Genomic DNA, 14,015 nt, shown 5'->3' with positions numbered 1-14,015 from the left:
TTTACCTGCCTCCATCGTCAAAAACATTATTCTCTTTCAGCAAAATTGCCAGCTGCAATGCCAGTTGCTCCTTTTCTTCATGAATCTTCTCTCTTGCTGCTCTTTCAGCATGAAAGTCAGAGCAGTAAACCTCCATCTGTTAGAGGAAAAAAAGAGACAGAAGTTACTACCTAGATGAATGTGGATTCTCTACAGCTCACCTGTTGATAAAGGTGAAGAGGTAGTGCTACATCCTGTGACACGTCTTGCAAATAACAGGTACATGTTCCTGCTAAAAACCAGTGTAATGACCATGACTTTCTAACTGCCTTCAAACAGAGGACACAAGTTATGTCTGTGTGTGTGCTTTAAACAGCTAGAGCCCAGCAATTACACTGATAAAGGTAGTTTAAATACTGTGTGCCATTAATTCAGTAAAATTCTCCGGTCTCTTCTTAAAAAATAATATTCAGCACTAGCTTAATCTAGTAAATGGTTTATTTACCCTGTTAGGTGTACTTATGAAGGCTGACCTTAAGCTAAATTTCAAATAACAATAATAAATAGATCCTATTTATTGAATTCCAAACATGTGCAGGTCCTATGTTTGGTGCCCTTATTGACCATTTTATTTCCTCCTTATCCCAAATCCTTGGAAGGTACAATTGCTATCATCATTTTACATTTATAAGTTTCATAGTTCTTAATCTTGGGGAAATTAGTTAAGTGCTCAAACCAGGATGTGAACCCAGGTTGAAGCTCATACACTATGGACGCTTCCATATACCGTGCTACTTTCCACAATGGTAGCCAGCCCCCCAGATGGCGCCAGTGATCCTTCCCTCTCGTTAATCATACCCTCATGTGGTCCCCTCCCACAATGAATGGGCCAACCCATGTAACCACTAGGATATTACAGAAGTAATGGTGTGTGGCTTCTGAAACTAGGTTATAAAAGACACGGTGGCTTCTGCCTTCTCTCCTGGATCACTTGCTCTGGGGAAGCTAGCTGCCATGTCCTGAGGGTATTCACGCAGCCCTGTGGAGAGGCACGCATGGTCAGGAACCGAAGCCTCCCCCACAGCCGTGAGCGAGCCATCTCGGAGATAATCCTGAGTCAGAATCACCCTGCTAAACTGCTCCTGGATTCCTGATCCATAGTAACTGTGTGTGATAACAAATGCTTGTTGTTTTAGCTGCTACGTTTGGAGAATAATGTGTTACCTATAAAAAATAAGTAAATAATATGCCATAATAAGCAATTTTTTCACTGTTATAAAATTATAAAGCAAAAATGAATGCCTTAATAGTGAATTGAACACTATTTTAATACCGGTTTTCAACTTTCCATATTTAAAATTAGGTTTTTCTTTTCAAATTTAGTGGTTCCAGGATACAAATTTTTATCCATTACTTTAAAAGGTAAAATTAATAAAAATTTAAATATTCTAATCATAATTGTAGTTACCAAAAAAGTATGAAATAAAGAGATCATTTTAAGGGACTTCCTGCCATTTGTGATGATCCAACATTTCATGGTTATCATTGATAGATCATGGGCTTTTTTTGAGTCAGACCTAAATCTGAGTTAGAATCTCACTTCCATCACTTGTGAGCTTTGAGCCAGAACAAGAGTATCCCTCAAAACAAAACAAATGGACTTCCCTGATGGCGCAGTGGTTAAGAATCCGCCTCCCAATGCAGGGGACATGGGTTCGAGCCCTGGACAGGGAAGATTCCATGTGCCGTGGAGCAACTAAGCCTGTGCACCCCAACTACTGACCCTGCACTCTAGAGTGCGAGAGCCACAACTACTGAGCCTGTGTGCCACAACTACTGAAGCCTGTGCACCTAGAGCCTGTGCTTCGCAACAAGAGAAGCCACTGCAATGAGAAGCCCAAGCACTGCACTGAAGAATAGCTCCTGCTCACCGCAACTAGAGAAAGCCCACACACAGCAATGAAGACCCAACACAGCAAGTAAATAAATAAATAAATTTATAAAACTAAAAACCAAAACAAAACAAATGTCTCTGTACAGAATGTGGCAAAAGTACATGACTACAGTATTATGCCCAAACGAAGGAAATGCCTTAAAGAGCTCAGGTTGAAATTCTATTCCTATAGAAACAAAACTAAAGCCATGAGTCCAGTTAACCACTTCCATATTTCACTGGGCCAGCCACTCTGGGCAGCTGGTAATAAGTATGTATATAGGGAATAATAAACTTCTGGCATTGTTACATTAAAAATAATCTGTTTATCTTCATCAGATTGGCAAACATTTAAGAGTGATGGAAAGATGTGGGGAAATAGGAGCTCTCATCTACTTTTGCTGAGGGAATAATTTTGGTTATGCATTTTGGGAAGACAACTTGATAATACTTATTTAACTTAAAAACAGGCATACCCAGTGGCCCAACCATTACATTTCTGTATCTTACTAGAGACTCCACAAGTATGCAAAGATATACATACAAGAATGTTCAGTTCAGCATTATTGATAATAGCAAAAATATTGGTGCAACCTACAGGTCCATTAATAGAGGACTAGTCAAATCTGTCATGGCAATGTACACTCTGGACACCATACAACTGTTAAAAAAAGTACATATGGCTGTGAGTAATAACACGGAGAGATATCCAAGATATATCATGAAATGAAAAAGTAGTATAAAATGTATGGCATGATCCCACTTTTAATTAAGCAAACAAAATAGAAACAAACAAAAAGAGGTTTCCTCCCACTTTTTTGGTGATTTAACATCTCAGGCAGGATATATGCTGACTAATAAACTCTCCTCTAAGAACTCCACCCACCAATATGAAAAGTAGGCCAAACAGTCACAACCAGCTAATTGTACACAAATTCTTCCAGAGTACAGTAAAAGAAGAAATGTGCCCCAACTTGTTTTTATGAGGCTAGTAAAACACTGAAATCTAAACCTGACAAAGACATGAGCAGAAGGAAAATTCTAGGCCTATCTCACTCAAGAATATTGATACAAAAATCCTAAGCAATATATGAGCAAACCAAATCCAACAATATATAGAGGATAATTCAAGAAATGCAAAGTAAAGGAAAAAGGCATATAATTATCTAATTATATCATTATATGAAGAAAAAACATTTCCTAAATAAAATTCAGCATCTACTCACAATAAACATTTTTGGCAAACAAGGAAGAGAAGGGAATTTTCTTAATCTGGTAGATTATATCCATGAAAAGCCTATAGCAAACACCACACACTTAACAGTAAAATGCTGAAAACACTGCTTCTTAGACTGAGAGCATGGCAAGGCTGCCTGCTCTCTCCACTGTTACACAGCATTGCACTGAGGTCCCAGCCAGTGCAATAAGGCAAGAAAAAGAAGGAAAAAGACAGAATGAACTGGAAAGGAAAAAAATAAAACTGTCATTATTCCACTGAAATGATTATTAGTGTACCAGGTCCAAAGGAATATTCAGAAATATTAGAATTTAAATGTGAGTTGAGCAAGTTTACTGCATGGGAAATCAATATAAAAAATCCACTGTATTTCTATATAGCAGCAAGCATTAGAAAATGAAGTTTTTAAAAAAATGCTATTTATAAAAGTATCATAAAAATAGAAAATATCTAGGAATAATCTGATAAAAGATGAGCACAATCTTTACTGAGAAGATGACATATTTTACTGAAAAGAATGAAAGAAGATATGTCACATTCATGGACTGGAAGAGTCAATGTTGTAAAGTTGTCAATTATTTCCAAATTGATTTTTATATATTTAATATAATGCTAATCAAAATCCCATGTTTTTTTTCTGTGTAGAAAATAGCAAGAGAATTCTGAAATGTATAAGAAAAGGAAAAAAAGAAGGAAAATCTAAGTCCTCTTGAAGACTCTCAATGAGTAGGAAGACTTACTCTACCACATTTCAAAGCATTTTATTCCTTATGTAAGACAGTATGGAACCAGAGCAAAGATGTACAAATAGCCCTATAGAATCCAGAAATAGACCCATGGGTACCTGGACCTGGACATATTATGTGACAAAGAGGGCAGCAGAGTCCTTAAGAAAAGATGAGCTTTTAAATAAATGGTGCCAAATGAATAGGATATTCATGTAGAAAAAAAAAATATGAATCTTTACCCTTACCTCACTCCATATAGAAAAGCTAATTCCAGATGGTTTTTAGATCTTAATGTAAAAGGCAAAACCATAAAACTTTTAGAAGACAACACAGGAGAATATGTTTGTGGCCTTGAGGTAGTGAAAGCTTTTAAAACAGGACACAAAAAGTACTATAATTGTAAATGAAAACACTGATAAACTGGACTGCATTAAAATTAAGAATTTTCGTTCGTCGAAAGACAAGTTCATGAGAGTGGAAAGGCAATTCAGAGTGAGGGAATCTGTAAAAAGTATAACTGGCAAGGGCTTGTAAAATATATAAAGGACTCCAATAAAATTAAGAAAAAGCCAGGGCCTCCCTGGTGGTGCAGTCGTTAAGAATCCGCCTGCCAATGCAGGGGACACAGGTTCGAACCCTGGCACATGCCACTGAGCAACTAAGCCTGTGCACCTAGAGCCTGTGCTCTACAACAAGAGAAGCCACTGCAATGAGAAGTCCGCTCACCGCAACAAAGAGTAGCCACCACTCTCTGCAACTAGAGAAAGCCCGTGCGCGGCAATGAAGACTCAACGCAGCCAATAAAGAAATAAATAAATACAAAAGGAAGGGAGGAAGGAAGGGAGGGAGGGAGGGAGGGAGGGCCAGCAAACCAGAAGAAAATTGGGCAAAGACCTGATCAGGCACTTCACAAAAGGGGATGTTTAGAAGGCCAATAAACGTCTGAAAAAGTACTCACTCTCATACCATCAGGGAAATGCAAATTTAATGAGACACCATTATAAACCCACTAGAATGGTTAAAAATACTGATAATACAAGTAAGGGTAAGAACGAAGAGCAAGAGGAACTCTGTTGATGGGAGTGAAAACTGGTACATCCACTTTGGAAACCTCTTTGACATTATTTACTAAAATTGAGTAACCTGCATACTCTATGAACATGCACTTCTCCTCCTAGGTGTGCACCCAACAGAAATGAATGCACAGGTGAACAAAGAGATGTGTATAAGAATGTCAGAACACATTAAACACAAAGCCCCAAACTGGAAATAATCCAGCTCTCCCTCAACTGTAGAATGGATAAATTCAGTGAGTAATACACTTAAAAGTGTAGTGCACTTTTCACATGTGATATACTTCAGTAAAAAGGTTTTTAAAAATATACTGGTGGAAACAGTATAAAATCCAAAAATATACTTTAAGCACTATCACTTCCCTGTTTGAGAATATAATTGGAGTTGGCCTCCCTCGGCTCACATTTGGGAACGAAGCCTACCTGAGCCCTGAGAACAGCCATGGTTTCCAGGTCCCTCTCCTGCTTGGCGATGGTCTGCTTCATCTCATCCATTTGCAGCTGCTTGGAAGCCAGGGCCTTCTCTGCCAGTTCCAGCTTTCCACTCAGTTCCTGCAGCACCGCCTTATCCACTTGTTCCAACTGAAAAAGACAAGCTTATTCTAGACAGGGTTTTGAAATAATTCAACCTCTTTTAGTAAAATATTAGGTGAAGTTTTATTTTTTAAAAATGATTGGCTCTAAACTGTTCTGTTAATCAGCAGTGATAACTTAGCACCTTGCATGTACTTAATTTATGGCTTGCAGATAATTTCCTAATTTACAATAATGATTTAAAAAAAGAAAACTCTAAAATAAGAGATATAAAAACAAACCCCTATCTCAGGGAGGTTGTAACTTGCTGATACTCCCATTCTTCCATTCACATTATTCTTACTTTATAAAGTCAGTAGAATGTTTAAATTAAAAATTTACTAGGTCCTAGAGAGGAACAATATTCTAGTTAAAGTAAATGAAAAACACAAAGTATATTTCTAAGAATATAAACTCAAAGACCCCTTCTAATTCAAAGCTCCCATGGTTTTTATTTATTCAAGCTTTACTGAGGTAAAACTGATGAATAAAATTGTAAAATATTTAAAGTGTACAACGTGATGATTTGATACACGTATACATTGTGAAAGGATACCCACCATCGGGTTAATTAACACATCTACCACCTGACGTATCTATCCATGGTGTTTAAATTACCACACCATGCTGGCGACATTATTACCATTACTACTGCAATCATTTAAGTTGCAGCCCAATAAGTCGAGAGTCTCAAGTTCACTGATAGCAGGCAGTGATAGCCTGTGATAGCTCCAGGCAGCAGTCTCACTATACAGTCATTACTCGTGTAGGAGCCTGCGCTCAGCTCTCCTACAAACCCACCCACCGTTAGAAACGCCAAAAGCTTACTCCCTGACCGACACAAGGCACATTATTACACACGTGGAACATCAGGTGTTAGAAACACTTAGACACAAGAAATCAATCATAAGTGGAAAAACCACCTTGTGAAGCCAGACTTAATTAAGGATTAACACAGCTATACTTTACATATTTACATAAAATGTTCAACAGTTCTGTTTACTGCTAGGCTGTGAAAGTAGTTTTTTATTCCTATGAGTACCTCTCTCCTTTTTAGTTCCTCAATTGTTTTCAATGCATTATTGTATTCTTGAAGAAGCCTGTTGTGTGTCAACTGTAGAGTGGCTAATTTGGACCTATTTAAAAAGAAATTTTAAAATGGAATCTTGGGGAAAATATCATAGAAACTTAGCCTTCCCTCCCAACCCGCTTCTGAACACTCAAGTAGCAAAATCTTCCCTCCCACCTTTATCATCCCCCCACCTATGAGCATTTCTCACTCTCAGAGAATACAATTTTCCCCCCAAAATCAAGACAGATTACAAATAATTTTCATAATTGTTATAATAAAACTTAAATTTTATCTCCTCAGAAAAGTCTCCTAGTTTTTATTCAAATAAATAAAAGAGAAAAAAATTTTAATTTATTCTCAAATCCTGATTCCCATCTGCATGAAACAGCTATCCTGTCTTCTTCTAGCAAGTGGCCACACAGTCACAGCATACTCACTTTTCATCTTCTGTTTTTGCTTGCTCCATTTTGATTTCTGATCTCATGCTTTCCACTTGGAGCTCTAACTTTTTGTTATTATAAACAAGCTCTTGCTTTTCATTCAGCTCAGATGGGGTTGCAGAATTTTTCCTTTCAAGGGCCTGACATCTAAGACAGAGCAAAACAGTATGAGGACCAACAGTGCGCCTTCATTTCTCAGTGGCTTTTAAACAAATCCCCAGATTAGGTAGCAAATACAAAGAAATTTAGGATTATATTTTTCAAAAATTTAACAGTACAAAATTAAATGTTTTATCCTCCCTGTTTCTTTACTAGAAGTAGTATTTCTGAACCATTATGCCTGAATATAAAAAAATACGGATTTTTGTAAGAGAAATTTACATATTTCTGAACCCTTACGCCTAACATAAACAAGCACAGATCTAAGATCACAGAAGCTATTGTCCACCTGGAGGAATTGTTTCAAATAGTCATGCAAATATATTTCTGTGATTTAGACAAAGACCAAAGTAGTAGTTGGCTAGAGGTGCTTCTTGTATAGTGATCCATGGATATTTTTAACATTTTTAGAAGTTATGGGCTCTGTTAAGCACAAAAAATATGACTTCTGACAAAAGTTCCATAGGGGAGAAGAAAGTGCTTTAAGTCCTCTTAAAGATCAGAGAGAGAATTTCAATAACAGTAGCAAATACAAACCAATGATAGCTACATGCAAGGCATTAACGCAAAGCATGTTAAACATGTGCTGACAATACAAAGTCAGAATTATGACACAGTTTACAAACGACAAAACTGAAGCTCAGAGAGGTTAAATAAATAACTTGTCCAGGGTAATACCACAAATAAGGGGTAGATCCATATTTTAACCTTAGGTCTGTTTATCCAAAGTCCTTAGCATCAGCTGCTATGCTGTACTAGATAACCATAACACTGTACAGCCTTAGTCAGTGTAACTCCAGGGAAACATATATTAGTCAGTGTAACTCCAGGGAAACATATATTGTGCCAGAAATATGTTTGCCAACTAATCCAAAAGAACAACATCAACTTAGCTTTCCTAAATTTGGGGTAACTTCTTACATCAAGAGAAACAAGCAAATGCAAAATTCTCTCAGTTTATAAATTAGCCAAATTGATTGAAAATCCTTTTTTTTTTTCTTCTTAAATAAATCTCATTCAAGTTCTTTTTGCCCTTTGTAGCTTTATGTTTGTTCCCATCAATGTTGTTGGCTCACATAGGTCCCAGGCAGTCTGGCTCACTACTTTTTCCAGGTCCTCATGTATGCTCAACAAATGCCCCTGAACAGCAGAACCAGAGTTCCCTGGGCCCATTCCCCCATATTACTACCAGGACTTCATGTTTGTATAGTAATCTGAACTTTAGTGTTTTCTGAAGTCATATTTTAATTAGGTCTTTTTTTCTTTTACTCAGTAAAACAGTAATAAAACTATGTTTTTGTATATTAACATTTTTTGTAAAACTACACTTTTCGAAGGAGGGTAAAATTCTTCGCTCATTCTTACTTTTCTTGAAGTCTCTTCTTCATTAGCTCAGCTTCACTGAGTTTTGTGTGAGCCTCCTGAAGCTCCTTAAACAGGGTTGTCACCTGAAGGTTCAACGTTTCCACTTCACTTCCAACCTGTCATCCAGGAGATCACAAACACGCATTTACCAGAGGCTAAATGAACCTCTTTGTGAGAAAACAGTGTGAACCACTGCTGTCTAATTAAGACCAGTGAATTGATTAAACTTTTGGCAATTAATGCCCCAAATACCTTGTATGAAAAAAAAAGCTTTGGCTACAACTCTGTTTCCTTATAGAGTATTAACTGATCAATTTGGATGCACTTGTGATAATGACTTTATCTTTTTTTTTTTAAAGCTCTTCATTGGAATATAATTGCTTTACACTGTTGTGCCATGACTTTATCTTAATTAAAATGAATCCAGGAGATCACAGATCACAGTGATGTCAAAGCACAATCTAATTTATCCAGCTAGCAACTCATGCCCATATTCCCTGGTTGATTTATTTTTCTAGTTTACTTGACTACTTTCACTGTACTGCCTTTTTCCTGGCAGCTCTAGAATTTTTGTCAATGAGTTTTACAGTGCCATGGAAGTCTCAGTACTTCTCTATTATTAATTGTCAATTAGTTTTAGTCAACAGGATACTATTACTCACAGTGGTCTCTTCATCTCAGTTTTTTAGGTGTTCTCCATTCTCCTGCAAGTAGGGAACTCAGCCCAGAGCATGGCATACAGTAGGCATTTGATATATATTTGTTGGTTAAATAAATTAGCTAAAGTGTGCATCTTGTATAAATGCCTTTCTCGTGGGCTACTTTGGGTCTTACAACTTCTGGCTTTGTCACCTTTCCCTAAGCTTTGGACTGTGTTTGCAGGCTACAAGGCATGCCTCTGAGTTGCCACAGAACAAAAATGTATATAAACATGTATATAAACATGAACCTTTTTTGTTCAAACTATTTTATTCAAACCAGTAGTGCGACAGAACCAAGATCTTTCAATGCTACCTTAAGTTTCTGGGTCATATCCTCAAATAACCTCATTATAAACTGGACAAAATTCCTTTCTCAATTAGTGGGCCTGTTCACTTACGATTCTGGAGAGAAAATCAGTCAAGAAGAGAGAGAACTGATCTAGAATCACTAGGACAGGAATACATCTCAGTACAATACAATGAATGAAAGTCATATCAGGACAAGGAAATATGAGAGAAACAGAAAATATTTAACATGAAAATTATTGCTCTGTTTCTAAAGCCAGTAACAGATCACAAGGCTTGGCTCCAGAGCCTGCACTACTCTCTGTCCCTCAGGGGTGTGATAACCGTCTTAGACTCTTAGTACCCACAGTTTCTGTGCCTTTCTCCTCTTCTTTCTCTTGTTCTGTGTGCCCCTCTGTCTGGGTCTCAATCTCAGAACGATCCTTTGCTTTCTTTTCAAAAACAGAAATTCTGAAAAATTACAGAACATAGAAAAGTTACTGTCTCTTTGGCTTCCAGAGGTGTAACAATTGCGGAAGCATAAAAAGAATATTGTTCAAAATTTGGATAAAGGATCAATGTTTTCAAAATCTCTTCACATTGACTATATTAGCTCTGGTTTTGCTTTCAACCTGAAATTGGCTAGAACTGATTGAAGGGATGAATGCACACAGAGCTATAAGATAGGTATAATTTATCTTTAACACTGAAAAACACTGCCTTTTTCCACATCACTGTAATGCACAGAAATATTTTTTAAATTCATGTTTTTATGTGTGTACACATGGGCATGCATGTGTGCTACATGAGAGTGGGTGTCCCTTTATAAGGATTCAGTAGAGAGGGAAAGACTTTTTGTGGACCCGAGTTTACAAGTTCCTGAAAACAAACAAATATAGCAACATTCTTACACTGAATCATAACCATATGAAAGCCATCCCAATACAAATGAAATAAAGAGAGACTTGTGGTTAAAGATGGTAAATTAAACATACGCATGTAATTTTTCTCCCACCCCAAATGCCACTAAAATGACTTTAAAAAGCCATATAACTACAAGAACAAAGAGAAAGGGAGATGAAATAATAGGAAGAAGATTTGGGAAGCATAGATATGACTGGGAACTGACTAGATAGCCCAAGAGGACTGGATCTGAGCCAACAGTAGGGAGAGCCAAGATGAGCCCAATTCACACTGTGGGACCCCAAAAGCTCAGGAATCAGAGACACCAGGTACCTCTGGACGTGGGGATAAAGTTGGGACCTGTTTAAGAAGGACTAAAAGATCATAAAATAAAGGATCTCTGGACTCAGAGACCTTAATCCGAGTTGAGGGGTTGGGTTCCCTACTGAAAAGAGGGCAACTTACAGAATACTAAGACCATCAGCCTTCTGTTGCTACTCATCTCAAGAATGCTGGCATCTAGGACTTCCCTGGCGGCACAGTGATTAAGAATCTGCCTGCCAATGCAGGGAACACAGGTTCGATCCCTGGTCCGGGAAGATCCCACATGCCTCGGAGCAACTAAGCCCGTGTGCCACAACTACTGAGCCTGTGCTCTAGAGCCCATGAGCCACAACTATTGAGTCTGCGAGCTCCTAGAGCCTGTGCTCTGCAAGAGAAGCCACCGCAATGAGACGCCCATGCACCGCAATGAAGAGTAGCCCTTGCTCGCCCCAACTAGAGAAAGCCCATGTGCAGCAATGAAAACCTAATGCAGCCAATAAATAAATAAATACATTTAATTAAAAAAAAAAAGAATGCTGGCATTTAGAAAAGCACCCTTCAGACAAGAGACTGGAAGAGTCTCCTCTGGAGAATTTGCTCAGGATAAGGAAAAGAGTTGAAGCTTCTGACATGAGACTTTCCTCAAGGAAACCTCTTGGCCAGATCTCCCTACACATGCACACAGCACTTCAATCAGCACCTAACCCCCCCACTCATAAATCCGACAGAACTGACAAGATTACTAGACATTTCAGGAAAACCTTAAAATGAAACAGATAAAGTAAACCAGACAAAAAAACAACTTACTGAAATTAGAGTATGCCAAGGGGAAAAAACTTCAAAAAAACTATTATTAATATCCTTAGTGACATAAGGAAACATATTACCACCACAATAGAATGGAAGAGGAACATTCAAACAGCCTGCCCCCAAGAAGATGAAAGCTGATCAAATGTATCAGAAAGCAGAAAAAGAGAGAAAGAAAGCAAGAGCAAAGGAAGGATGGAGAGAAAGAGAGAGATAAGGAGAGAGAGAAAAATGGAAAAGAGGAACACCAAGTTGAGAAAGTCAGAGGACTGGCCCAGGAGGTCCAATTCAAAATAACAGTAGTGTTACAACAACTTCCCACTGGCTATAAAAAAAAAAAATAAAATAACAGTAGTGCTAGAATGAGAGAATAGAGAAAACTGAGGATAAGAGATTATCCCTAAATTATTTCAAGATCATTTTTCAAGAACTGAAGGACATGAGTTTGCAGAATGAAAGAGGCCAGGAATGTCCGGAACAAATGGATGAAAACAAGCTCACACCAAAGCACATGTGAAATGTCAGAAAACCTGGAACAGAGCAAAGAACCTTTGGGGGAGAGGAAAAACAAAAGAAGTTTTATGCCAAAAGATTAAGAATCAGAATAGCAATAATTTTTCAACATTAACACCGAAAGCTAGAATACGATGAAGTAATGCTTTCAAAATCTGGAGGGAAAATTATATCCAATATAGAATTCTATATCTGGCCAAACTATCTGTTAAGTATAAAGGCAGAAACAGAATTTCAGATATACAGATCTCAGAAAATGTCCTTCCCATATAGTCTTTCTTAGTAAGTTAATGGAGATATTTAAAGATATTTAGAGAGTAAGAAAGGCACTGGATTCAGAAAACAGGTGATCCAACATAGTAGAGCTGAAGGAATTCCACAGGACAATGACAAGGGGAGATTCCAAGATGACTGCAATACAGCAGGGCCTAGATAGCAACCAGGTCAACTTCAGGAGAAAAGTCTTCAAGAAGAGAAAACTATTAGACTACTAACTTGGTTGAATGTAATTGAGATTCCCTCATTGGAGAAGAGTATGGTGAAACTAAGCAACTTTTTAAAAGGTCATTTTGCATAGAGATTTTTTTTTTTTTAAGTATAAAAAAGGAAAAGTGGTCAAGGCATACAGCACAGCTTAACAGAGAACTGTGTGTACGTGTGCCATGCAGATGTATGCATGATAATAATAAACACTGAGTAGTGATCTGATTAAATGTCAATTAATCAATTTTGGAGTAGGATGGGGTGGGGTGGGAAGAAGGGTCCAGAAGTGTGTGTGGTGACAATGGTGGGAGTGAAAGGCAGTTAAATCCCCATCCTTCATAGTGGGAGGTCAACAGATTATATCTAAAATAGGAAAAAAAAATTAAGTAGCAATTTAATCTTGATATATGGGAGTATGTTCAAAAGAACCAGCTAAATATGTTGTGACTGTCTGAGAAGCAGGAAAAGGAGGTGGGGGGGAGGTAGTTGGTCAGAGAATTACTGTTTCTCCATAAAAAGCTTGTGGAACCAATTCTTTATGCGAATGCAAAACTGATTTTTAAAAAAGAACTTAGTGATAATAAAAAACAAATAGCACTGGTATCTGTTGCAAACTGCGAAACCTAATTGGTGCACAGGCACTGTTTCTAGCTAAGCAAATAAATGGGTTAAAAGCTGGTTAGTGCAGGGTTGAAGGATGGGCCTTTATTACATCACTCACATATGATGCAGGCTTCTGACCTACATTTGAATTTCAACTTAATTTTCTAGGGCCAGTGTTCATCTTGGGCTGACTTTTTCCTGCTACCTCTTGATTATCCTGGGTCACACTTCATATACACTTTCCCTCTCCTTCCTGGCTATCAGTTTTAAGTTTGTTCAGAAGACACAAATTACAGGAAATATGAATCCTGGCAAACAATGGGAAGAAAGATAAGTCTATCATCCCCTCTCCCCACAAATCACCTAAAACTTTTCAGAGTAAATTTCAGACTGTCTATTACCCCTGGTTTCTCATGACTGATGAAAATGTTTGAAGACTGACTTACGTAATTGAGAAAAAGACATGTTAGGTCTTGGAAGGTCTTTTCATTATATCCCACAGAGTAAATCAAGCCAGGCTGTCCAGGTATCAGTGATTTTATTTCGTGGTTTCAGTCCGACCTTAGCCAGGAGGTCATCCTAATACTCATATGGAAAACATCACTCTTGGAAACCGATCACTGACTTGCCAGGTGTTAAATACTGCCAGAAGGCTGACTCACAAAATGGAAATTTAATGCTATTGAGAAAGGGATCCTTTACAGGGCGCTCAGGGTGAGAGAGGGAAACACCCATCTCAAAGGCAGGCCTGACTTCCTAGCTGCAATCTGAAAAGCTACACCTCCAGACAGAGAGCTATCATTATTTTGAAAGCAGGAATTATATACTAGATTATAT

At 37.8% G+C, this 14,015-nt stretch overlaps 1 protein-coding gene across 3 annotated transcripts in view; it reads right to left on the bottom strand.

Moving 5' to 3' along the window:
• OPTN (optineurin) overlaps positions 1 to 14,015 on the bottom strand; it is a 42,114-nt gene that overhangs the window by 6,650 nt on the left and 21,449 nt on the right. For all 3 annotated transcript variants that reach the window (XM_057731807.1, XM_057731805.1, XM_057731806.1), the window contains exons 7-12: positions 9,914 to 10,016; positions 8,560 to 8,675; positions 7,033 to 7,182; positions 6,566 to 6,659; positions 5,374 to 5,532; positions 6 to 136 (exon numbers count right to left, since the gene is read on the bottom strand). In XM_057731807.1, coding sequence (XP_057587790.1) covers positions 6 to 136; positions 5,374 to 5,532; positions 6,566 to 6,659; positions 7,033 to 7,182; positions 8,560 to 8,675; positions 9,914 to 10,016 — 753 coding nt within the window. The remainder of the gene's footprint in view (positions 1 to 5; positions 137 to 5,373; positions 5,533 to 6,565; positions 6,660 to 7,032; positions 7,183 to 8,559; positions 8,676 to 9,913; positions 10,017 to 14,015) is intronic.

Source organism: Hippopotamus amphibius, chromosome 4 (assembly GCF_030028045.1).
Source record: "Hippopotamus amphibius kiboko isolate mHipAmp2 chromosome 4, mHipAmp2.hap2, whole genome shotgun sequence".
Taxonomy (NCBI): domain Eukaryota; kingdom Metazoa; phylum Chordata; class Mammalia; order Artiodactyla; family Hippopotamidae; genus Hippopotamus; species Hippopotamus amphibius.
This window is presented reverse-complemented; position numbering and strand designations above follow the sequence as displayed.